The 27,367-nt window shown below is 43.3% G+C and overlaps 1 protein-coding gene across 4 annotated transcripts in view; it reads right to left on the bottom strand.

Moving 5' to 3' along the window:
* The window catches only part of LOC115468786 (catalase-like), a 77,554-nt gene that overhangs the window by 12,353 nt on the left and 37,834 nt on the right, over nt 1-27,367 (bottom strand). For all 4 annotated transcript variants that reach the window (XM_030200778.1, XM_030200781.1, XM_030200782.1 and 1 more), the window contains exons 5-10: nt 24,927-25,031; nt 18,256-18,381; nt 17,266-17,457; nt 16,857-17,009; nt 10,040-10,178; nt 6,214-6,344 (exon numbers count right to left, since the gene is read on the bottom strand). In XM_030200778.1, coding sequence (XP_030056638.1) covers nt 6,214-6,344; nt 10,040-10,178; nt 16,857-17,009; nt 17,266-17,457; nt 18,256-18,381; nt 24,927-25,031 — 846 coding nt within the window. The remainder of the gene's footprint in view (nt 1-6,213; nt 6,345-10,039; nt 10,179-16,856; nt 17,010-17,265; nt 17,458-18,255; nt 18,382-24,926; nt 25,032-27,367) is intronic.

The following is a 27,367-nucleotide window of genomic DNA, read 5'->3' as shown; positions in this document are numbered from 1 at the left end:
AGTTACATTCAGGTACTCTGGATATTTCTCTGTCCCAGGAGGACTCATAATCTGTTTGTACCTGAGGCAATGGAGGGTTAAGTGACTTGCCCATGATCACAAGGAGCAGCAGTGGGATTTGAACTGGCCACCTCTGGATTGCAAGACTGGTGCTCTAACCACTAGGCCACTCCTCCACTCCACTATTGTATTACCTGTATTGTAAATAAACTTTTTAAAGTTAAACATCTGGCCTTTATGTTCTGAGCACATGTCCTTAAACCTTACAGTGCAGGTTAATGTAATTCCCCAAATATATCACTTCATTCCCCCTTTCGCCTTTTATTTACATTCTTATTTTTTTACATTTGTACTGTATGCAGCCTTGAGTGAATTCCTTCAAAAAAGCGGAAAGTTAATTAATTAATTAATTAATTAAAACAAACCTAGCCTTATCTAATGCATACAGAGTTCTGTCAAGGAACTGCTAAGTTAAATACTATTCCCCAGAAATACATACCAGTGATTAGAGAGCAACAAAGATAGACAGTCCTAGTAAGGGTGTGCATAGGTACTTTTTTTTGTCATTGGTGAGGGAAGGGATTATTTTTGTTTCATTTAGATTTGGTTTGAGTTCCTGTTATTTTACAATATCACATACTAAAACTAAATTCAGCTTACCTGGTTTAGAAACAACCCTTTCCCTTGAAAGTTACCCTTAATATACCTGTAATACTGTGTCCCTCTTCCCCCCTCCCCCCCCCCCCACTTCCTCTGGGGATCATGAGTAATTTATTTCAAAAAGGCTCCAGTATTATTTTAAAAAAAAACTTTTAATTGTTTTAATTATTTTTAAAAGATACCAATCATATCATCCTATCACACTTCTTACTCTGCGCTGCACGAAACAATGTTTACAATAATAAACGGCATTCACATTGTGTTATATGCACATTATATTCACACACCAATTATAATTCATAACATAATACTCAGTCTTTGTAATGCAGTGATTGACGCCACGCTTTCCACGTGGCCACTGTATTATAACCGGTTGTGTTTGTCCCAAATGTGCCACTTTCAGTTCAAGTGGGAATCCTCCATTTGCCGTTCATAGATCACAAATCCCACCTGTGCAGCATTATACAGGTATTAAGAAGCAGATAGAAGACTCCTTATTCAACTCTTGATGTTTCCAGTATATACCGGTTCCCCAATGCTGATCCGCATTTCACTAGATCTTCTTCAGGAGGAACCACCGTTATAGCTACAACAGTTTAACAGTAACCTCATTGTAACCATCACCGTCTTCCATATTATAAGCTTATTATTACGATATACATTGAAATAATACTCACTCACATTCATCTATTCGGCTACATGCCGGCTAAAGGCTCCCTCAGGCGTAGACCACATGACGCCGCATCAGGAGTTACTACGTCAAACGTCCTATCTCAATTTAAAGGGCTGGTTACATGGCAACTCCCAATCTGTTAAAGAAACAGTACTTACACCCATTCAACCTCTAAATTGAGGCCATTGGGGGTAACCATACCCCATGAGAAAATAAATTGCTGTTCCATAACTAATAAACTGGCACTGACATCCCCACTTCTATTGGAGGAAGGAAGGTGCGCTATTATAGCACATCGAAGTTGATTCATCGAATGATTAAATAAAGTCCAATGTGCTACCAGCGGGTTTTCTTGTTTGCAATGTCTGATATTGCTAACGTGCTCTGCTAATCTACTTTTCAGCTGTCTCTTAGTGTGTCCTATATAGTATAAATTACATGGACAAACTATACAATAAACCACGCGTTCAGTATTACACGTGGTGCCATGTCTTAAAGTGTGCTCCCTATTGGAATGGGGAATGGGAATGATCGAAGTGTCCCACTGATAAAAACAATATACACACTTGCCACATGGAGAGTGCCTACCGATTGCAATGTTCCTACTAGGTCTCTTAAGCAATTCACCCAAATTAGCTTGACGTCTATACGCTACTCTAGGGGTCTCGCTAAACTCGGGATGCACCGCAAGCACCTGCCAATGTTTATGGACAATAGCGTTAATCCTAGATGCCTTTGAAGAATAAGGGATGACACAAGCCAGGGGGCTACAGGGGAACCTAGGTCCCGTGGATAACAGCCGTGGACGATGAGTATACAGGGCCCTTTTATACGTTTTTTTGAGGATCCCCATAGGGTACCCTCGGTCCAAAAACCTCTCAATCATGATGCTGGCCTGTCTCTTGAATTCAATTGTCGATGAACACAATCAACGTAAACGTAACAATTGTCCGACCGGAACACCCTGTCTAAGTGCCCTATGATGGAAACTCTGATAATGTAATAGGGTGTTGCAGTCGGTAGGTTTACGATAAATGGTGGTGGAAAACTCCCCCTCTTGAGATCTCATAATTTCTGCCTTACTGGTGCTAGATGACTTTGGCATGACAGGCAAAGTAGTGGAGATTAGGGGGAATACAGTTTTTAAACAAGATAGCTAAGGTTTGATTTAGGGTGGGCTCTCTCCCCCCCCCCCCCCCCCCCCCCATTTTTAAAGCAAAATAAAGATAAAAAAAATGTTCATCCTACTTCACAAACTAGAAGTCATTCATTTATGACAGGGGTGGATAACCATGGCCCTTGAAGGCCAAAAGCCAGTGAAGTTCTCAAGATTTCCACAATGAATATGCATGAGATTAATTTGCATATACTATTTCCATCATATTCAAATAGATCTCATGTATATTCATTCTGGAAATCTTGAAAACTCAACACAGTTGTGGCCCTTAAGGACTGTGATTGCCCACCCCTGATCTATGAGTTAGAAGGGAGTGTTTCATCATAGCTGCTGTAGGATTAGCTATGTTGCAATATTCTTATAAGGTAGTTTATCTACTATGAAGAGTTTCATCCAAAGCGGTGTGCAGTAGGTACAGTTTAACATCTAACTTACAATTTTGTTTACACCAAAACAATAGTAAAATGTACAAGTTTAAACATAAATCTTCCTCCTGAGGGTATACCCCCGCTAAACAAAATATATTATATTCCTAAAATTAGAGAAGGAGTGCAAGGTCCTGAGAAAGACAACTTTGATTTACAAAATATTTCTGACATCTTGGAACAATCTACTGATATTATAACAAACAGAGCTACAATGATTGTATCTATGGTGTTTGAGCAAGAGTACAACGCAATCTTAAGACTTTATTTTAGGAATTTGAAAGCTCAATTCTATGGTTCTAAAGTTTGGATTTACCCAGACGTCACCAAGTCCACACAACAAAAAGGGAAGTCGTTTCTTGCTTTAAAACAAAGGACAATAGATATAGGTGCTTCCTTTTTTCTTGCATACTCCAGGGGCGTATCTGGAATCCGGCGGTAGGGGGGGCCAGAGCCAGAGAGGGGGGGCACATTTTTGCCTCCCTCCCTCCCCCCCCCCGCCGCCGCCGCCGCCTCTCTCCACCCCCTCCCCGCCGTCAACCCTCCCCCGCTGCTTACTTTTGCTGGCGCCGAGGTCCGACCCGCAATCGCCGTTTTTTCGTCTTCCTCCGTGGCCATGCTTCCAGGAAGTAACGCTGCAGTGCTGATTCGTTGAATCCAGTTCGGCGTCTGACGTCAGACGTCGAACTGGAGTCAACGAATCAGCACTGCAGCGTTACTTCCTGGAAGCATGGCCACGGAGAAAGACGAAAAACGGCGATTGCGGGTCGGACCTCGGCGCCAGCAAAAGTAAGCAGCGGTGGAGGGTTGACGGCGGGGAGGGGGGCCAGGGCGAAATCTGCGGGGGCCCAGGCCCCTGTGGCCCCACGCAGATACGCCCCTGGCATACTCGTGCAAGTGTGTAGTGAAATTAGGTCAAACTAAGTATACTTTCTTTTCACCGGAACAACTTAAATTGTTTGTAGAACTGAAACAAGTGAAATGAAACAGTACCTGGAGAGAATGCAGCCATTTCTTTAATTTACATAAGTACATAAGTAATGCCATACTGGGAAAAGACCAAGGGTCCATCGAGCCCAGCATCCTGTCCACGACAGCGGCCAATCCAGGACAAGGGCACCTGGCAAGCTTCCCAAATGTACAAACATTCTATACATGTTATTCCTGGAATTGTGGATTTTTCCCCATTTCCATTTCGTAGTGGTTTATGGACTTGTCCTTTAGGAAACCGTCCAACCCCTTTTTAAACTCTGCTAAGCTAACCGCCTTCACCACTTACTCTGGCAACGAATTCCAGAGTTTAATTACACGTTGGGTGAAGAAAAGTTTTCTCCGATTTGTTTTAAATTTACTACACTGTAGTTTCATCGCATGCCCCCTAGTCCTAGTATTTTTGGAAAGCGTGAACAGATGCTTCACATCCACCTGTTCCACTCCACTCATTATTTTATATACCTCTATCATGTCTCCCCTCAGCTGTCTCTTCTCCAAGCTGAATAGCCCTAGCCTCCTTAGTCTTTCTTCATAGGGAAGTCGTCCCATCCCCGCTATCATTTTAGTCACCCTTCGCTGCACCTTTTCCAATTGTACTATATCTTTCTTGAGATGCGGCGACCAGAATTGAACACAATACTCAAGGTGCAGTCGCACCATGGAGCGATACAACAGCATTATAACATCCTCACACCTGTTTTCCATACCTTTCCTAATAATACCCAACTTTCTATTCGCTTTCCTAGCCGCAGCAGCACACTGAGCAGAAGGTTTCAGTGTGTTATCGACGACAACACCCAGATCCCTTTCTTGGTCCGTAACTCCTAACGTGGAACCTTGCATGACGTAGCTATAATTCGGGTTCTTTTTTCCCACATGCATCACCTTGCACTTGCTCACATTAAACGTCATCTGCCATTTAGCCGCCCAGTCTCCCAGTCTCGCAAGGTCCTCTTGTAATTTTTCACAATCCTGTTGCGATTTAACAACTTTGAATAACTTTGTGTCATCAGCAAATTTAATTACCTCGCTAGTTACTCCCATCTCTAAATCATTTATAAATATATTAAAAAGCAGCGGTCCTAGCACAGACCCCTGAGGAACCCCACTAACTACCCTTCTCCATTGTGAATACTGCCCATTTAACCCCACTCTCTGTTTCCAATCCTTCAACCAGTTTTTAATCCACAATAGGACATTTCCTCCTATCCCATGACCCTCCAATTTCCTCTGTAGCCTTTCATGAGGTACCTTGTCAAACGCCTTTTGAAAATCCAGATACACAATATCAACCGGCTCCCCTTTGTCCACATGTTTGTTTACTCCTTCAAAGAACTGAAGTAAATTGGTCAGGCAATTGGAATCTACAAACTTCTCTAACTCTTTTTCCCCCCTCCATGTTAATTGGGGTCTAAGAAAGGTTAAACATCATGTTTGTATGTAGAAACTTTCCAACGATTATATTCTCTATAAGTATTCGTTAATTTATTTAAGTGAAAGTTTAGAATTTAGTTTTCATTTCTACCTGTATTTCTGTACAAGGTTATCCTTGAATATTGTATTTAAAAGCATAAATAAAGGGAAAAAAACAAATACAATAAAAGAGGAAACTTGAAATCAGCAAACTGAAACCTAATAATAAGATGAAATAGGATCAAAAATATACACATTTAACAGCACTGAAATTCAAATAAGAGATATAATATGATGCAAACAGGGCCGCCGAGAGGGCCCGGGCCTCTGGGGGGGGGGGCCCGCCGCCGCCGCTGCAGGGTCGCCCGCCCGCCCTCCTCGTTCCCGCTCCGGAACTTCAACTAACCTTAATTTTCCTTCTTTCACTTCGCCCAAGCAGCGCAGCAGCAGGGCAGGCCACTTCTTCCTTCCGTGTCCCGCCTTCGCCTGACGTAACGTCTGCGAGGGCAGGGCACAGAAGGAAGGAGGAGAGGTCTGCCCTGCTGCTGCGCTGCTTGGGCGAAGTGAAAGAAGGAAAATTAAGGTTAGTTCCGGCCGGTAGCGGGTGGAGGGGGCCCGGCGACTTCAGGTGGGTGGCGACCTCGGGTGGGGGGGGCCCGGCAACTTCAGGTGGGCGGGGTCAGGGGGTGGCCTTGTCCCGGGCCCGGCCCCGGCGGCCCTTGATGCAAACATAATAGTGATGGAATATCTATACACTGTATCAGTATCAAACACACTGAGCTTTACATTGTTCTACATGGAATCATTTCAAAAAACTACAGTCAAATACTGCAAAGATATATTTAGAGTTTGGTCTTTCCCTAGTTAACTACCTGACTGAAGTTATCGTCATCTGCAGAGTTGTATCGAGCAGCTTCTCCTGTCACTTTGTATTTATGTTCCAGTGCCTTGGGATCACTCACAGGACCACAATAACTGTTTGGGTAATAATTTGGGGCATTCCCTTTGAAAACAGATCATATTTTATGTTAGAATTCTTTGAAAACCGAAGTAGATCTGTAAGACTAAATTCAAACTGGCCAAGTTTAAGTTTTGCTTTTCTGCCTTCAGCATCTACATGCACTTTTCCTTGTATAGAAACAACTGTAATTTGAAATATTTTCCATTAGACAGGCAGGCCTGTAGCCACATCTTCATGACAGAAATAATAGATGATCAAAAAGGAGGTTTTAGTGATTTACCAACTGCTTCTTGAAAGAAATGCACCTTCAGACTAGTATACTGCAATATGGAGTGAGTTCCAAAGATAAGGGTCTACAAGGAAAAGGCATGAAGACTTAAGGAACAGACTACAGCAATAACCTTTAACAAGACCAGCTTAACCACAAGGCAATCTAAGCACTCATCTAAGGTAGTAGGTTCTAGAAGGCTAGAAAGAGCATTAAAACATTAGGTACTGACATTAAAACAATAGGTACCGAGAGCCTCGCAGACTCAAAGAACCATCAGCATGAACGTTTACTTACAGGGAGGGTTGGATTTAGAGATTGCCTTCCTTATGCTATATACAAAACAAAGATTAATTTTTAAAAATAAGATGGTCAATTATGTGTTTTTACAAGATGGTTCTGGGGGGGGGGGGTGGTGGTAGTGGGATGATCATGGTTGTTAAGGGTAACTATCAAAATCCTGGTTGAAGGGGAGGGGGGAGTAGGCAGTCTAGAGTCCTGAAAATTACTTGAGGTAGGCACAAGGCTGAAAGTATGGCTAGGGACCTAATACTCATGAACCAACCCCGCATAACAAGTGTTGTAAAGGGCTGAGGATTGCAATATCTTAAAAAGGGGAAGGAAAAGCTTGACTTAATACTGAAGCAGACAGGTTATTTCAGTGCCACAAGGCTTACAGAAGTTTATTTGGAAGGAATCAAGAAGAATAAGAGGAAAGGAATGTGCAAAACTAGACAAGAGAACAGACCTGATGTTCAAAATGCTTTAACTGGGCAAGTGAGGCTCTTCCCAAGTTAAATCTTGCTGAGCAGGCTGAGAGGGGATGTTTAGTGGCATTTAACCAGGTAGTACCATTGAATATCTCCTCTGACTGCCTCTGCATTGTCCAGATAGGACTAGGGCAGTCGGTGGGGGGTCCTAGAAGTTATGCAGCAATATTAAGTGCTGGTGCCCCCATAGCTAACCAGGCAAGTAGGACTGCTCTAAATCAGCCCACATTTTTTAACCTGGTTTAGCTATGTGGGTACAGCACTGAATATTGGCCATAGCTGCATAACTTTTAGGTATTGCCATTGACCCAGTTATTCAATACCAGTACCCAGCCATGGCCTGTATTGATATTACCAACAACCGTCCAGTTGCTTCCATCCCACTGGTAGTCAAATTAATGGAAAGTATGGTGACTAAACAACTTACAAACTACCTGGATAAGTTTTCTATTCTACACGATTCGCAATCTGGGTTCCGTTCTCTCTACAGTACTGAAACTGTTTTGGTCACTCTCTTGGCCAAATTTAAGCAAGAAATTGCTGCAGGCAATAGTATACTCCTTCTCCAATTTGACATGTCCAGTGCATTTGATATTGTTAACCATGACATTCTACAAAATCTTCTTGATCACTTTAGGATTAGCGGAAATATACTCAGATGGATTAAAGGCTTCTTATCATGCAGATCATACCAAGTAAAATCGAATTCAAACATATCATCATCCTGGAAAGCGGTCTGCGGAGTTCCTCAAGATTCACCACTTTCACCAATACTCTTCAACGTAATGATGATTCCATTGGCTAAATCCTTATCAAATCTAGGCCTTAACCCGTTTATCTATGCTGATGATGTTACAATTTATATACCTTTCAGACATGACCTGACTGAAATCACTAACTTAATCAAAATCGGTCTGAATACAATGGACGCATGGGCAAACTCATTCCAACTGAAATTAAACACAGAGAAGACTCATTGCCTCATCCTTTCATCTAAACACAAGTTTAAACCTACAACCTTAAACATCCCAAATCACTCCCTTCCTATCTTGGATAGCCTAAAACTACTTGGCATCACAATTGATCGGAACCTGTCACTTGAAAGCCAAGTAAATTTCACCACAAAGAAAATGTTTCACTCAATGTGGAAACTTAAACACATAAAACCTTTCTTCCCGCGAAATGTATTTCACAAACTAATACAATCAATGGTATTAAACCATTTAGATTATTGTAACGGAATCTATGCGGGTGGTAAAGAACAACTAACCAAGAAACTGCAGACCACCCAAAATACAGCAGCTAGACTTATCTTCAGTAAATCAAAATTTGAAAGTGCTAAACCCCTTCATTAAAAATTGCATTGGCTTCCTATCAAGGAACGCATTGCCTTCAAGGTTTACACTCTGGTCCACAGGATTGTGTATGGAGAAGTTCTTAGATACATGTTGAACCTAATAAATCTTCCACCCAGAAATAGTACCAGTCTATCCCAATCTTATCTAAACTTACATTATCCAGATTGCAGTGGTATTAAATACAAATTGACCTACTGTATGCATCCAACTTCTCTTACATAAGTAATGTGAAACGCACTGCCTAAATCCGTGAAATCAATTCCTAAACATCTTTAACTTCAGGAAGTCACTGAAAACCACTTTGTTCAAGAAGTCTTACTCTCCAGATCCAACCTAACTCTCTACTTCCTGAGATACAGCAAAAATATGGACTGTATTAAACTTTTTATTATATCTTTGTTGATTTTACTCATGTTACTTATAGGTTTACTATTTTATTGTATATTTGCATCTTACTGAATTGGAGCCTGCCTCTACGGTATTGTGTAAGCCACATTGAGCCTGCAACTAAGTGGGAAAATGTGGGGTATAAATGTGTTAAATAAATAAATATGGGCAAACTTAGTTGACAGCAGTCAGCGTTTAAAAAAATGATTACTGTCACTGATTGAATATTGACTGGAAGATGATTTGGTAGATGAATGAAATAGCAAAGGCCGACTTGCATGTGAAGAGACAAGATGATAACTTGAAGCTGGCCTGTCATTTGCAATGACACAGGAAACGTCAATGACATTGTATCTCATGTTGTGTCATGTTGTTTAGAAATGAAAATGGGCAGGAAAAACAAACACTACATTTTGTGGGTTTTTTTATTGTTTGCCAATTATAGTGCCCATTATTTGCAAAGAGGGTGCACTGTTTTGGAAAGAGTGCATGTTCTTTACAAACAGTGCACACATACATGAACCACTGCACATGTGAATTAGTGCACATATGCATGCACTATCAGGAAATATTGATTGGGACCCGCATAAGCTCCGGTGGGTAGCACATGCCTTTTGGCCCCAGATATTCAATGCCAGTGTCCGGAGATGACCTGGCATTGAATATCTGGGGGCAGATTCTGCCCACAGCGGACAGTGTTTAAAAAAAATAAAAACTGACCACCACCGGCTGAATATTGAATGGATAAGTTTATATAAGGATTTTCAGCAAACTTTTTATTTTGACTTGCTGAAAATCTGCATAACTTTAAATACATATTTTATCTATTTAAAATTATCTAGATATAGAATATAGACCTCAGAAATTAAAATTTCTGTATAAAATATATGCTTAACTTATGCTACTGACCACAGCATAATTTGTAATCCATTTTAGTAGAACTTTATGAATTACCTTGATTGGCAAGCAAACACATGAGTCCATCTCTCTGATAGTTGGCTACAGAAGCTGTGATGGGATAGTTTACAGCTAACTGCTGATAATTGGGCCCTATGCGGTATCTTTGTGCATCTGCATATGCAAAAAGACGCATCTGAAATAAATTAAATTAAAATATTTATATAATGAACTGGTATACAGAGAGAGGCATTTTCAGAAAAATGTCTAATTCCAAAAAATAGTGTGTGTCCTGCTCATAAAGTCTAAAAACACCCCGGCCATCTCACAGCCATAATCAAACAGGAAAGACACGTTGACTTCCTGATCCAATTATGGCTGTGAGATTAATGTTTTTCCACTGAAAACATCCAAAATGCATAGCCATTTTCCAAAGTGAAATGTTCAACTTTTGAACAAGAAAAAAACCAGGGACACAAATGTCTGTGTGTCTGGCATCATTTTCAAAAATATGGCCACACAGATCTCCCTTGCAGAACTACTGCTAATAATAATGCTGTCTGCAAGTCACAGTTATTATTGTCATAAGTTGCAGTGTCATGGACCAGGTTCAGCTGCGTACATCTAGTACTGCTATAGAAATGATTAATAGTAATATTTACATTTCATCTTCATTTGATGTACTGCCCATCACATTAATATCGAAGCAGTTTCCATTATCAAAACAAATTAAAAGCTAAGTGGGGGTTACAAACAAGAGGGAAGAAACACAAGGAAGGCCTAGGTTACACTATTTCAGTCAAAATAATAAAAATAAATACTTAAGAAAGAAGAGGGAGGGATGAGTTATCAACTCATCTAGGTAGTGATGAGCTGCTGCAGCAGAGGGCTGTAAACACTCCCGAGAAGCTCAGACAAGCAAAGCAGAGAAAGGGACATTAACAATCCCAGAGATGAGACAATTGCTCACTATTCTGAGGGGAATGGTTGACCAAAAAAAGTATGTATTTAGGGCAGTGTTTCCCAAACCTGGTGCAGGAGGCACTCCAGTCAGTCAGGTTTTCAGGCTATCTACAATGAATATTCATGAGGGAGATTTGTATGCACTGCCTCTGCTATATGCAAATCTCTTCATGAATATTCATGGTGGATATCCTGAAAACCTGAGTGGCTGGGGTGCATCCAGGACCAGGCTTTGAAACTGCAGCTTTAGGGCTTTCTTAAATTGTTTTTGAAATCATTCCAGATGAATATCCTAAAGCAGGGAATTCCACAGCAAAGGTGCCACTTTAGAGAAACATGAGTGTTGAGTGCATTTTAAATATAAACTCATCATGTTGAAATTTCATTTTAACAATAATTGCCTCATTTTCAAAATGTTTAGCTTTCTATGGTTCTTTTTACTAAGCTACGGTAAGGGCTAGCACATTCTTATCACGGCTTAAAAGGGATTACTATAGGGGTAAGCTCAGGTGTCCCGCAGTAAATGCCAAATGTGTGTATGCTACCCATGAGCTAAAAATAAAGTTTATTTTTTGACCAAGAGAACATGTCTGGGGAGCAGAGAGTGGTTGTTTCTGCACTAATCACTTAGTGCAGCTACATAGCCCTTTCTTAGCCTCTGCAGCAGATGAATCCAGAAACTGGTGTATTGTATCTGTCTACTAGCAGGTGGAGATAGAGAACACTGAACTGAAGGCTGTGCTACTTGATGGCCAGCTCCTCCCTCAGTTAGTATATCTGTGTCTCCAGCAAGTGAAGGATGGATTCTTACCAGCTTCTGAATTCTCTGCTTGGGAAACTCCTGGGCTGCTTGTAGCCAGTTGAGTTAGGGGTGGACCAGTGGTGTCATCTTTGGAGGCGTACTTTGTTGCTGGGTCCCTGTCTCGCCCCAGGATCTCCCTTCTCCCACTTACCTTTTTGTAAGCTGTTGTGGCTGGCTGTTCCTTCCTCACAACCAAAAAAAAAGCTAAGGTGGAAAAAAAAACCCAAACAAAAAAGGACAGGTCAGAACAAAGAGCACCTGACAAACAGCATTTTGGCAGCAGGCTGCCTGTGTGAGACTTTGCTGCTCCGAGACACATGGTGCGCGGGGTGAGTGATTTTGTTTTTGCGCATGGATGGCAGCAGAGACTATCAAGCACTGTTCCTAATATGGGAAATGGCACTCGTCCCTGGGTATGTGTGTGGCCGGGTGTTCTGACGTTCCCAGGGGAATCCACCTTCACTTTCAACAGACTCGCCTCTTTCCTGCACTGACAACTCTGCAGCGTGCGCCATTTTGGAAACTGCTTCTGCCTCAGAACAGCTGTTTTTCCACGATTAGGTATGGGCTGCTCCCACTGGTAACACTGGAGCAGTTGCAGGGGTGCCCCCTTTTTTTTTTAACCTCTGGCAGGGTCTGGCTATTTAGAGTCTTTCTCTCCTAAGTTAATTATTCTTCTGCATCAGGCCTATATCATGAAACGCTCGTTTCCACAGCATTCCCCAACTCCCATGGCGATGAACCCAGAGGAATCTTTAGGGAGTTGGGACAGTCTGTTTAGCCCCTGGGACTAGACCCAGCATAAAAGAGGAGACTGATAGCTGAAGTGGCTTCCTTGGTGGCCAGTTCTCTGCCCATGTCTGTGTCTGTTTTCTCTGGGGGCTCAGTTAGGCCTTCTAGGCTAGAAGATGTAGAGGACGGAGAGATCCTTCCAGAAGAAGCATTTCAGATCCCGGAGAAGTGGCAGCGGCCTCTGCAGTAAATTTGAAGATGGCTCAGAGGCTGGCTAAAGCATTTCCCATCCAGGAGCTGATTTCTGCTTAGTTGACCGAGCCAGAGGGCAGCCTCAAGGTAGCTAAAGCCATAGCTAAACTATACCCTGTGAGCACGGACTACTTGGAAAAGTTTTCCCTCCCTAAAATGGATGAATTAGTGATGGTTGACATCAAAAAGACCACTCTTCCTGTGGAGGTGTGGAGGGAGCAGTGGCCTTGAAGGATAAGCAAAACAGATGGTTGGAGGCTTCTTTGAAGCGTTCATTTGAAGTATCCACCCTGGCTGTCCAGGCGTATATTTGTAGTATGTATGTGGCCAGGGCGTGCCTTAGTTGGCTACAGCAATCTATGGATCACGATTGGGGTGAGGCCTCTTCATTGCCTACCTATTTCACGTGTATAGAGACAGGTCATGCCTACCTAGCAGATGCTTTGTATGATCTAGTTCAGGCCTCAGCCAAGCAAATGGCTTTGGCTGTGACCTCTGAAAGCTTGTTTTGGCTTCAGCATTGGTCAGCAGATATAGCATCCAAGCAGCACTTTGTGGCAAGTTGCTGTTGGGGAAGTCTTGGAGAGGACCGTGAAGATCATGAAGAATCCCAGAGACTCCAGGAGGATAAATCATCACATCCTCGGTTTCAGGAGGCCCGTCACTATAGGCCAGGTCGGGCTACGACAGCACTTCAGTGCCCCAAATTCCAACAATGCTCTTCCTTTTGGAATGATAAAAGAACCTCAGGTGCCTTAGCCCGCCAAGTTGCAACTGGACGTGCCTCGCAATGATGGGGTGCCAGTTCACTCTGTAGGGTGTCAGATAGGAAGTCAGTTGACTCTCTTCTACCAAGTGTGGGCCAAAGTAACCTCAGACCAGTGGGTTCTGGATATTGTCAAAGATGAGAACAAGCTAGAAATCTCCCATTGCAGAATTTTTCTTGGAGTCTCGCTGTGCCTCAGCATCCAGGCAAGCGGCCATAGAGGACACATGGCGTTCTCTGCTGGACATGGGAGCAGTCATTCCTGTACCTCACCTAGAAGTTCATGCGGGTCGGTATTCCATTTACTTCGTGGTACTCAGAAAAGGGGGCTTCTTTCATCCAGTACTCAATCTCCAGAAACTGAATCAGTTCTTGAAGGTGCAGCATTTCTACATGGAAGCCCTGAAGTCAGTGATTGCAGCGGTCCAGCCGGAGGAGTTTCTCATGGCGCTGGATCTTAAGGAGGCATACTTACATATCCCAATTTGGCCACCTCACCAGCTGTTTCTGCAGTTTGCAGTGCTGGGGCATCACTTTCAGTTTCAAGTTGTGCCCTTCAGTCTCGCTACAGCACCCCGGACCTTTACAAAGGTCATGGTGGTAGTGGCAGCAGCGTTGCAAATCTCAATGACTGGTTTATCCGAGCATCATTCTTACTGGAGAATCACCTGGTTACCAACCATGCCATCGCATTTTTAAAGTTCCTGGGCTGAGTGCTCAACTTTGCAAAAAGTCATCTTGTTCCCTCTCAATCTCTGGAGTACATGGGAGTTCTTTTTGACACATTACAGGGTTGAGGGTTCTTACCAAATGGCAGAAGAGCCAATCTGTGCTCACAGGTGTACAGCCTGCTGTATTTGACCAGCCCCAGAGTCTGGGATTATGTTCAGGTGTTGGGGTCTATGGCAGCCAACTTGGAAGTGGTGCCGTGGGCGAGAGATCACATGCACCCTCTGCAGCACTCTCTTCTATCCAGATGGTCCCCAGTGACATAAAACTATTAATGATGGCTTCTGTGGTTGCCACAAGCATGCCCTGGTGGCTCCATGACTCCAACTTGCAATGGGGGATGCCATTGGCTTCCCTGCAGTGGGTCGTGGTGGTGATGGTTGTCAAGGGCATTAGTCACAGTCAGAAGCAACTTGGTCCATCAATCAGTTGGAGCTCAGGGCAGTAGTGAATGCCTTACTGACATTTCAGGAGTTGCTAGAGGACAGGGCAGTCTGAGTTCTGTCTGACTATACAACTGCAGAGGCTTAAATCAATCGGTAGGGTGGCACACAAAGCTTGTCTCTGGCTGCTGAAGTGAATCATCTCCTACAGTGGACAGAGGTTCACCTGCAGTATCTGTTGGCAGAGCACAAATCTGGACCAGGACAATGTTCAGGTGGATTTTCTCAGCCTGCGTCTTCTGGATCTATCGGAATGGGAATTGTCTTTGGAAGCGTTTCTCCTGATTTGCCAGCAATGGGGTATGCCAGAGATGGACCTGATGGTGATCCGGGAGAATGCCAAGGTGAGGAGTTCTTCAGCAGAAGGCAATAGCTCGGGTCCACAGGGTTAGATGCCCTACTACAGCCATGGCCTCAAGCAAAGCTGCTCTACCGCTTTCTGACTTGGCCCTTAATAAGACTATTGGTCGTTATGGAGGGCTAGTGGTGCTGCTGGCTCCAGACTGGCCATGCTGTCCTTGGTATGCAGACTTCTGGTGGACAAACCCATGCAACTGCCAGTGACTCAAGGTCTACTACATCAAGGCCTGGTTTGAATGGAGGATCCCTCCTGCTTTGCTCTTATGGCCTGGCCGTTGAGAGGGCAAGATTGAGAAATAAAGGGGTGGTTGCATGCAGTTATAGCTACATTACTTTAGGCCAGGAAGCATTCCACTACTATGGCATATGCTTGGGTGTGGCTTGCCTTTCAGGCATGGTGTGCATTATGCTTGTGGTCGCCTTTCAAAGAATCTGTTGCTCACATGTTGGCCTTTCTCCTGGATGGTTTTCAAAAGGACTTGGCCTATAATTCACTCCAAGTGCAGGTAGCAGCCCTTGCTTGCTTCAGGGGTCATGTGGCTGGGGCTTCCCTAGTGGTACATCCAAATGTGGTTCGTTTCTTGAAAGGGGCTCATCATCTTCGCCCCCCACTTTGTTTACCGTGTCCACCATGGTGCCTCAATCTGGTGCTTCAGGCTTTGCAGAAAGCTCCCTTTGAACCTTTATGTTTGGCGTTGGATAAGGACCTTACTTTGAAGGCAGTGTTCTTGGTGGCTATGGCTTCAGCGCGGCAGGTCTCGGAGATTCAGGCCCTCATGTTGAGACCCTTTTCTACAATTTTCGGAGACAGGTGTGGCACTGCATATGGTTCCATATTTTCTACTGAAAGTCCTTTCAGCATTTCATCTCAATCAACCATTTTTTCTTCCTTCCTTTCGCAAAGAAGATTTTCAGGAGGAGTTCACGAAACTCTATCTTCTGGATGTGAGGCGAGTTCTCCTGCGGTACTTGGAGATGTCGAGTGGTTTTCGACATTCGGATCCTTTGTTCTTCTTTTGGGGCCTTGAAGGGGCGGTGCAGCATCCAAGACCACCATTGCACATTGGCTTAAAGAGATGATTGCTTTAGCATATAATCTGGATGGTAGGGCGTCACCAGAGGCCTTGTGAGCTCATTCTACTTGGGCACAGGCAATCTCATGGGCGGAGATTTCCTCTGTGTTCAGAACGTTTCTTGTTTGACAGGTTTCTTCTTTACAGGGCCTGTGTTTTTGTTAATATCGACTCAGCTTGGGTTGGTGTTTGTGAGGAAGATACTACATTGTGATTGATTCCTTTATGCCTGCTTTGTGATGTACCTATACTAGCTGAGGGAGGAACTGGCCATCAGGTAACACTGCCTTCAGTTCAGTGTTCTCTATCTCCACCTGCTGGTAGACGGATTCAACCCACCAGTTTCTGGATTGCAACAAAAGGAAAGAAAATTATCAGGTAAGGCATAATTTTACCATATGTATCCTGTGTGAAGGCTATTATAATATAAATGTCATACAATTTAAAATATTTTCCATTTTTTTAAATAATCTTTTTTAAATTGGGAGGAAAAGAAAATGGAGTGAGGAAGAGTAAAGGAGAATGGAGGAGAGGGGGGGGGGGGGGGAATGATCCTACCTCTGACAGGGTTTGTACTACCTTTTGCTCTCCAATAATTTCGGGTGTGGATTCCAAAGTTTGAAAATATCAGAATTTTTGACAAATTATGAAATTGTTTTTTTTTCTCTTAGAATCATATATATATATATATATATATATATATATATATATATATATATATATATATATATATATATATATCTACCTCACTTACCTGAAGCAACCTATCAGTGCTTGTTTCAATTCCTGGAGGCATGTTGCCAGGTTCAAAGGCCAGCTGTTCCACTTCCACAAAATAATTATTAGGGTTCCTGGTTAGGACCAGTTTGCCCACAGGTATAGGAGGATAATCCTTTTCACTCCAAATCTAAAATTTATGAAACATATATTATAATAACATGACAGCAAGAAAAGAATTTTTTTTCTCACTTACAATATAACCCCTCTGTTTACAAAGACACACAGCAATACCAACACAACCCATTCGAAGCAAATGGGCTGTGTTGGCATTAGCACTCTACAGACCCTGTGTTGAAAACTACCCTCCATATAATCACATCTGTGAAATTAAATCCTTGTAGCAAATTATGTAATAATAGATCATATTGATTTTTATGACCCACCTTGGTTGAATCAAAGGGGTTACATTTTTCATTCTGTGCCTCCTTGGGGGTCATGACCTGGATTAATAATTTCCATGATGGGAAATTTTTGTTATCAATGGCATTATAAAGGTCCCTTGTAGCATAATCTGGATCACTGGCTGTAAGTTTTTCTGCTTCTTTAGTCGGAAGATTTTTAATACCTTGATTATTCTAAAAGAAAGCAAAAATGGCAATGATCAGGATTTAGAAACAGATATAGTGGCAGTTATCAGACAGGTAAATTTTTAAAATTCATCTTCCTTTCTATCTGTCAAAATAAGGAGAATAATACAAAGAGAATTGTGCAAAGTAATATATATTTAGATAAAGTGCCTATTTACACAAGATAGGCTGACCCAAGTTCTCCTTTAAATATTCCCAGTCCCAACATCACAATTGATGATCCTCACTTTAATCTCCACCTATAGTCATATCTTCATTCTTCAGTCATACATTTGTTGCCATAAGGCATATCCAATATTTTATTTTGTTGCGTGTCTCATCTGGTCTTAACTATAAACTCCAAGCAGTAAGGACTGTCCTTTTTTTTTTTTTTTTTTTAAATCTCTGTATAGCACAGTACACCTAAAATGCATACACAAACTATTAAGAAAAATATAGATATTTGACTGGAAAATATTTTGAAACACTATAAATCATACAAAACACTGCAGAAAGCCAGAAGCTTCCTAAAGAAACTCAGGGGCTCTTTAAGGTGCGCTCACATTTTTAGCACGCACTAAAAATAGGTGTGCACTAAATGTTAGCGACACCAATGTATTCCTATGGGCGTCTCTAACGTTTAGCACGTGCCTATTTTTAGCCCACGCTAAAAACATGAGCGCGCCTTAGTAAAAGACCCCCTGAGAGAACTGTCAAAGTGTAGTAGTGATTACTTTTAGGGGAAAGGACAGAGGTACACAGAGCTATGTGTAAATCATTCTAATCATATGAATTTGCAATGAGTACCTCGAGTTGGAATTTGCAGTAAACAGCTTTATTTTCTTGATTCACCAGTTTGAACGCATGAACTCCATATCCATCCATATGACGATATCCATCTGGAATTCCACCATCACTGTACACGCGAATAACCTGACAAAAGGAAACATACGGAATAAGATAATGTGAAGGTTTGTGTCCAGAAGGGTGCAATCCATGGTACAATGCAAATGTGAGACAGAAATCATTTCCAATATACCCAGACAGAGGGCTGAGGTTCATTCCTGTCAAGGTATGCACAAAATTAGCCAATTTGGAGACTCTACCCTGAAACTACAATCTTTGAAATATTTTTTATTTATTTCATTTTTCTCTCACCTAACAATTGTTTTGCAAACAAATTTAATGTTCATATAGTCAACCAGTAAAAACCACAGAGTAGCACAGATCAAACTGAGGAGCATCTTCCTGTATGCAAACATTGTTATCTAATTTCACAAATAGTTTTAATATTAGCTAGCCCCTGGGCTCAGTGCAGGAAATCCATTTATCAGTCTCTTATTTTAAACCTTAAAGCTGTGTTTCCCAAGTCAGTCCTGGAGTATCCCCATTCCAGTCACGTTTTCAGGATATCCACAAAGAATATGCATGACAGAGATATGCATATAATAGAGGCAGTGTATGCAAATCAATTTCATGCCTATTTATTGCAGATATCCTGAAAATATGACTGGCAAGGAGATACTGCAGGACTGACTTGGGAAACACTGATATGTGGAGGGGCATAATCTAAAGGAGCACCCAAGTTTTCCTGAGGAATCCACGTAGGACATCCCAGCAAGAGGCAGAGAAACCTGTATTATCGAAACAAGATGGGCATCCATCTTTTGTTTCGATAATACGGTCGGGGACGCCCAAATCTCGGCATTTAGGTCGACCATAGAGATGGTCGTCCTTAGAGATGGTCGTCCCCGGTTTTCAGCGATAATGGAAACCAAGGACGCCCATCTCAGAAACAACCAAATCCAAGCCATTTGGTCGTGGGAGGAGCCAGCACTCGTAGTGCACTGGTCTCCCTGACATGCCAGGACACCAACCGGGCACCCTAGGGGGCACTGCAGTGGACTTCACAAATTGCTCCCAGGTGCATAGCTCCCTTACCTTGTGTGCTGAGCCCCCCAAAACCCACTCCCCACAACTGTACACCACTACCATAGCCCTAAGGGGTGAAGGGGGGCACCTACATGTGGGTACAGTGGGTTTCTGGTGGGTTTAGAAGGGCTCACATTTACCACCACAAGTGTAACAGGGGCGTAACCAGACAACAGATTTTGGGTGGGCCTAGGCAAGAAGTGGGTGAGCACCAAGTGTTCTCCCCCTCCCCTACCACCATCACCAAAACAATATCTCAGCTGGCGGGAAAACACTTCTTTCCACCATGGCAGTCTGCAGCAGGCATGCACTGAAAACTGAGCATGTGCAGGTGCCAGTATCGTGGAGAGTAGCATTTTCTTTACCATCAGGGGGAACTCTTCAGCTGGTGGAGTTTGGGATCCCCATCAGCTACCACTAAACGTGTGTTACTGTTGGGTGGGCCTGAGCCCTAAGAAGGTGGGCCCCAGCCCACCCAGGCCCACCTCTGGCTACGCCACTGGTGTAACAGGTAGGGGGGATGGGTCTGGGTCCGCCTGCTTGAAGTGCACTGCACCCACTAAAACTGCTCCAGGGACCTGCATACTGCTGTCAGGCAGCTGGGTATGACATTTGAGGCTGGCAAAAAATATTTTTTAAGTTTTTTTTTTAGGGTGGGAGGGGGTTAGTGACCACTGGGGAAATAAGGGGAGGTCATCTGGTCAGTTCAGGCACCTTTTTGAGGCTTGGTTGCAAGAAATAATGGACCAAGTAAAGTCGGCCAAGTGCTCATCAGGGACGCTCTTCTTTTTTCCATTATCAGCCGAGGACACCCATGTGTTAAGCACGCCCCAGCCCTGCCTTTGTTATGCCTATGACATGCCCCTGTGAACTTTGGTCGTCCCTGCAACAGAAAGCAGTTGAGGACGCCCAAAATTGGCTTTCGATTATGCCGATTTGGGCGACCCTTGGAGAAGGACGCCCATCTCCCGATTTGTGTCGAAAGATGGGCGTCCTTCTCTTTCGAAAATGAGCCTGAGAGTGGCCTAGAGATGATGGGGCAATTCTATAACTGGACACCTCTATTTAGGTTCCCTGAGGACAGGGTCGCTGAGGGGAGGGGTCTGTCTCTCTCTTCCTCTGTGTCGCGCAATGACCTGGGTCCCAGCATACAGGAGCAGCGAGAGTGACAGAATGAGAGAAGAGAAGACGCAGGAAGATAAGGAGGCGGGGCAGCGGTAGCTGCCCGAGCATGGGGGGAGCAGGGAGCAGCGATGGCCCATGGGGAGACGGGGTAAGGTGGGGCGTGGAAGGGGCCCTAATCAGTCTCTCGGTGGCCCTGCCTAAGCACATGCAGTAGGATCCTAACTTGTAAAGGGCCTAGGCAGCTAGGTTCCATTGTAGAATGCTAGTGTAACCCTGTTTATGCATGCCTGAAATTTAGGTGCTTGCCCTTAGTGTGAGCACCTAAGTGTAGCAGGGACATTGTAACTTACAGCCCTGCCAATGTCCTACTCATGCTCTGCCCCTGTGGACAATATTATCATCCAACAATAAAGCACAAATTTTCATGTTTTTTCTGCTCCTTTTCATTTGATAACAACATGCAATGATATTGGATAGGTCGTTGATATTTCCCATATTGTTGCAAGCAAATGCCCATCCCTAAAATATACATGCACTTATCCTAGCATTGTAAACATCAACACATCTACATCTACTGGGGAAAATGCTATAAATAGCACCTACAAAAATCAGCGCCCAGCAAAAAACGCTTAAGCTGTATTCTATAAACCATGCCTAAAGTTTGACACATTACGTAGAATACATGCTAAAGCAGAGTCATGCATAAATTTGGGCATGGCCATTTGCATGGTTCAAATGCTTATGCCTACATTTAAGTGCAGAGCACCATTATTCTGTAATTACATGCATAACTCGTAGCCATGTCCCCATTCCACCCTGAAATTTCCAAGACCCTCCCATTTATTTAGATTTTGCTCACACCTTTTTCAGTAGTAGCTCAAGGTGAGTTATATTCAGGTACACTGGATGCTTCTCTGTCCCAGGAGGGCTCACAATCTAAGTTTGTACCTGAGGCAATGGAGGATTAAGTGACTTGCCCAAGATCACAGGGAGCAGCAGTGGGATTTGAACTGACCACCTCTGGATTGCAAGGCTGGTGCTCTAACCACTAGGCCACTCTGTGCCCCCCTTTTTGGAATGTGTGTAAATTTTAGGCAGGATCCTGTGCTTAACTCTATGTGTTGGTCCCAATTAAATCTAATTAACGATTTACCCCCTTATCTCTTATGCCGAAATGAACTGTTTATCTAACTTACTTTATATTGTACTTTAACATTTATGAATTTTATTGTAACACTACTTTGTATTTCTCATTCCGGAAATGGAGATCTGCATTACGGCATAATGTAAGCCACATTGAGCCTGCAAAAAGGTGGGAAAATGTGGGATACAAATGCAACAAACAAATAAATAAATTGTTGCCAATTATTGGCACTAATTGGAGCACATACAAATCGGGAATGTGCCTAAATTTGCACACATAATGGTTAATGACCTTTACAGACTCGGGGGGGGGGGGGTGTTAATGCACACATAGATGTTAGTACCTAGTATATAGGACTGCCCTCCACGTGCTTTAACCCTGGGATGAAGTGAAGATGGTTAAATTTGATTCTATGACACCTTCTGGCACTTGAATATTTATTTATCTGTTACATTTGTATCCCACATTTCCCCACCTTTTTGCAGGCTCAATGCAGTGGCGTAGCCAGACCTGACTTTTTGGGTGGGCCCAGAGCTAATATGGGTGGGCACTATGTATATAGGTATGAGTAGTGCTTCTTGGGATACTACAAACTAATGCCTTAGAATGCTGCCCAACAGCTGCCCTGCATCAATATAAACCACATACATACTTAAAAAACCCGATATTTGTAATTATAGTTACATTATGCCATATCAAACTTGACCAGACATATGTCTACTATAATGGCAAACATCTCAACGCACATGACAGGGTCCTGCATTAGAATTACAGCAATGACATATAACAATGTATTCAAGTTCTGGAAGCACCTCAATAATAGCAACAAAATCCCGTCTCTGTCAAGTACTTTGTGAAGTAACACTAAATCCTGCAAGAGGCTTCTTAGAGCCTATATTGCAAACCACAACACCAGTTCCAATAACAGTACCTTTAAAAAGGCAGCAGTGAATGTACACAACAGCAATACACATCCCATTGGAAAAGCCAGACAAGTCAGACTCATTGATCCCCATACAAGCCACTTGCCAGCAGAAACTCTTACCTGCTCGGTCACATGCAGACCACAGATCAACCCTCATCCATTACAGAATAAAGGACCAAAAATTAGAAATTTATTGATTTAATTTCTACATTTCTATGCCACACTATCGCTGCAGTTCTAAGCAGATCACAATTTAACACACAATTTTAAAACATATTACAAAAACATAAAGACCTTTCCTACCCCCAACCATCCATCCCAGCAGCCTGGCATCAGCTTTTCCCTTCCCTACTCCCTATCCATCATCCCCATAGCTCAGCATCAGCCCTTCCCTTCTCTACCTTACCCCCCCCCCCCCATCCATCCCTGTAGCCCAGTATCAAATCTTTCCCTTCCCCACAATCCATCCCATAGCTAAGCATCAGCCCTATCCTACCACCGCACCCCTCCCTCCCTGTAGCCTACCGTCAGCCCTGTCCTACTCCCTACCAACCCCTATGGCATTAAATATAAAATACTTTTTTTTTAATGTCCTGGGCCATGCAGAGCCCACCTCCGCACCAGTCCACCCAGAGAAAACCACCTACATTTGTTTTTTAAATTTTAACCTAGGCACTGCAGGGACCATCCCCACCCAAAAACCCGCCAAAATGAGAGAAATAGACAACTTTTTAAAAATGAACCTGCCTGGGCACTATTGGAATTTATTGTTGGTGAATTTCTGGGTGGGGTAAGCACTTCACTGCCTAGGGCAAAAAAGGTATATTTAATGATTAAAATATACCTTTTTTTCGTCCTAGGCAGTGAAGAGCCCACCCCCACCCAGAAGCCCACCACCAGGCCAGAGCCATCATTTTGATTACAAGAATAATCAAAATGCTGGCTGGTAGTGGACTTCTGGGTAGGGGTGGGCTCTTCATTGCCTAGGATGAAAAAAAGGTATATTTTAATTATTAAATATACCTTTTTTGCCCTAGGCAGAGAAGTGCTTACCCCACCCAGAAGCCCACCACCACCAGCATTTTGAGTACAAAATAGTAAAATTACTACTACATGACGACATGTAAAAAAAATGTTTAATATATTTAATTTAATTTACTTTATTTCTTATGAATCGCAACATCCCCAAACGAGTTCAGTGCAATTTACATTGTAAAAGAAGCTGGACATACCTGTTTCTTAGTTTCAAATACAGTTTGAAACTAAGAAGAAAAAAAAAACCTCTTCCTCAGACTTTACCCAGAACCTATGTTTCACACAAGTACATTTCCAAAGCCTTACGAAACATCATATAACAAGGGATAATCTTTATCTGAATTGATATAGATGTATTTATTACCTGGCTTCTGTAGCTGAGTGGTGCCGCGGGGGAGTGCTACTGTGATCGAACGAACCGACTGAAAACAATCACAGACCCGGCTGGCAGGGAACAAGCAGGCACAGTGTGGATTTGGAGCCACGCCCTGACCTTTCCCATGCGGCACTGCATGCGGCGCAGCCGCAGCGCCATCATGCCGTGCGGGCCCAAGGAGGAGGGAGACGGCAGAGAGTGTAGCGTGGTGGCATGGCGTGCAGCAGAGAGGTTGCTAACAGCAGCCGCGAATCTGCGACTCCGCGAAACTGTGTGTTTAGCTGCACACAGAACAAGATAACAAGAGGCCACGCTGGCTGACAAGGAGGAGGAGCTCTCGTGCTGACTGCCGATAAAAGCAGGTGGGAGGTGGCTGAGCGGGCCGCGCCGCTGACCAACAGAATAAAATAAGTCTGTGGCAACACTGTGGCTGGCTACTCAGCTGCTGTAAACTGGGTGGGCCTGGGCTCACCCAGGCCCACCTTTAGCTACGCCCCTGGCTCAGTGTGGCTTACATATTACCGTTAACGGTGTTAGCCGATTCCGGTCTGAATAAATACAAGGTATGAATGAATACAAGGTGATATTGTGGTAGATAAAGTGCATGTATGGTGGGTACAATTGGGGGGAACTTAGAGAGGGAGAGGGGGAGGAAGAGTCAGGTAATGTCCAATACTGTCTTTGGTTACATTGTGTCGCAGGTGTCCGGTATTTTTATGTTGAGTCGGTGGGGTATGCTCTTCTGAACAGGTCTGTCTTTAGTGCTTTCTGGAAATTTAGGTAGTCTAGCGTAGTTTTTACTGTTTTTGGCAGTGTGTTCCATAGTTGTGCACTTCAGTAAACTAGTATCAATTACAGGAACCAAAAGATCCAAAACCTGAGGCTGTGGACATTTCTTGCTCATGCAACAATAAAGGAAAAGGATAGGAAGCCACAATCACCTGATGCAGGGTCTGAGGGCACAAACCGATGAAGTCCCATTGCGCTTTGAGATCCTTTAGATGAGTCTGAGGGTTCCTCTTCTGGGAATGATTCAATGAGGGGAACTAAAATGAAACAAGGATTATTGAAAGCATGTGAGTGACATTTTCTTATCAATAAATGTTTACTTATTATGCTAACTCCTAGCTATAGTGCAACTGGGTTTGCACTAAATGCAGATCTTAGTGGGTTTACAGCTGAAGCCAAGAAACAAAGAAACATTCACCTCCTTGATAGCCATTATTTGAAGAGGTATAATGAGTAGGAGCATACAGGCCAAAAATGTTTTGTTTTGTTTAGTTTCTGATGTTTATGGAATTTTTGTTTTGTTCAAGGTTTTAAAAAACATTTTTGTTTTGCGCATTATCAGCAATAGTGCACCTTATTGCTCAAAGTGTGCAATCCAGTGATTAAATAGGTCCCATTTTGCACAGGGGGTGCATTAGTGACAACACAGATAAACAACATTTCAGTTTTTTTCCTGTTGTTTCATATTAATAACTTGCTTCATCAAATGCACATCCCTAATAATCAACAGTCCCTTTCCTAGAGTGCCTGTTTTCCTTATCGTCCATGCCAGACCAGTCCAGACATGTGGGTTATATCCCTCTGCCAGCAGATGAACACAGAGAAAAAAGCTCAGATCTGACTTCTCTCCCCTTATAGAGGGCTAGTGCTGCCTTTCAGTATTTCTCTCTCTCTAGCAGATGGTGTAGACCTATGGATTGGTGCAGCAGGATTGCTGAGCAACAGTGCTGTGGTTTCTGGGCAATCCTCCCCTGACAAGCACAAACCCATTTGGGCTCCTAGCACTGCATTCTGTTGTCTGGTTGAGCAGGTTTCCTGGCTCCCAGGTAATAGTTTGTGGTTGAGCAAGTACTGGTAAGTGTACTCCCAGACCCACAACCTCTGATTGAAGAAGATCCCGGGACTCCACCTCTTGCTAACGTTGGTTCAGCAGGTACTAGTAAATGTGCTCCTGGGGTATCTGCCTTTTGTTGAGCAGAAACCAGAATTTCAATTGCTTATGCATATTGTAGTTCTTCCCCTCTTCCCTTTATTTCTTTTCTTTGCATTACTTTTCTCATTTATTGTGTTAGTATTTTAAACTGCTCAGATAATCTCTTTGATGAGCAGCGTAACAAACACTTAATAAACTTGGAAACATAGCACATATTTGATATACTGCCCTCAAGAGACTTTTCAGGGTGGTTTATAATAATCATAATGTTTTGCTTAAAAGCCAGAAAAAGCTGAAGAAAGACATTCTCAAATTTGGCTTTCTGCTGCTTTTTTTGCTGTCCTATCTTTATCCACACACTTAGCCGGTTGGTGGACTGAATATCACCACTAACCAGCTAAGTAGCAGCTCCACCCAAACCCCACCATCAGACTACCTCTAACATAGGTGGCATTGTGACAGCCAGAGAGAACCCATATTTAGTGGCACTACCTGGTTAAGGGGCCCTTTTACGAAGGCACGAGTAGCGTGCTCCTAATTGGCACTACCGCTGGGGTAGCATGTGCACCCGTCGGTAATTTTGATTTTGGTGTGCCGAATCCCGCGGAAAATAATTTTCTACCTTAGGGGGTGTTCCCAGTGGTAACCGTCAGTGCGCCCACGTTGCTGTGTACTGTATAATTACCATGTGAGTAGCAAGTGAGCTCTTACCGCTAGGTCAGTGAGTGACGGTTAAGGGCTCAGGCCGTAAATAGTTGCACACTAGTTTTAATATTAGCGCAGGCCAATTTCCCGGCCCATTAAAAAAAATAGCTTTTTCCCAGCCATGGTAAAAAATGGCCCAGTGGACACCTAAAAGACATGCTCACACTATCACAGGCCACCTTTTACCATGGCTTTGTAAAAGGACCCCTAAGTGTCACTGAATATCAGCGACTGGCCAGCTCAGCAGTGTTTATCTAGGCAGGATCCTCTCCTGCCTGGTTAAACTCCTCTAAATATTCGCCCCATATTTTTGTAGAAGTAGAAAATGCCATTTCCCAGCCTTTAGGTGGCCAAGATGGAAAAGAAGCTGTACCCCTTCCCCTTTTTCATAAGTCTGCAACCCCAGTGCTGAAAGTAGGGTTTTCAGTTTTACCAGTCCCTCTCTTCAGGCAATGAAACGCAGTTGCTACATAACTTGAGATCGCAATGTTAGGTTTGTAACCCCCAGATGGTAACGGTATGTAGAGATTGGAGATAATTTCTTCTTGTTTGAGGAAATTGTTCCCAGTTGAGTCTTGGAAATGAGGGATATTGAGGAGCTCTATTCACCTGATGCTTCAGCGTCCTGGCCTGGTTCTAGTGCAAGTAGAGCCACAGGGATTACAACCAAAGTTCATGGGAGCTCCCAAAGTGTGGCTGCTGTACACTCAGTACCAGTTTCCTTCTAGTCTAGGG

Source organism: Microcaecilia unicolor, chromosome 4, assembly GCF_901765095.1.
Source record: "Microcaecilia unicolor chromosome 4, aMicUni1.1, whole genome shotgun sequence".
Lineage (NCBI taxonomy): Eukaryota > Metazoa > Chordata > Amphibia > Gymnophiona > Siphonopidae > Microcaecilia > Microcaecilia unicolor.
The sequence above is the reverse complement of the archived record's forward strand: the minus strand, read 5'-3'. Positions and strand labels throughout refer to the sequence as shown.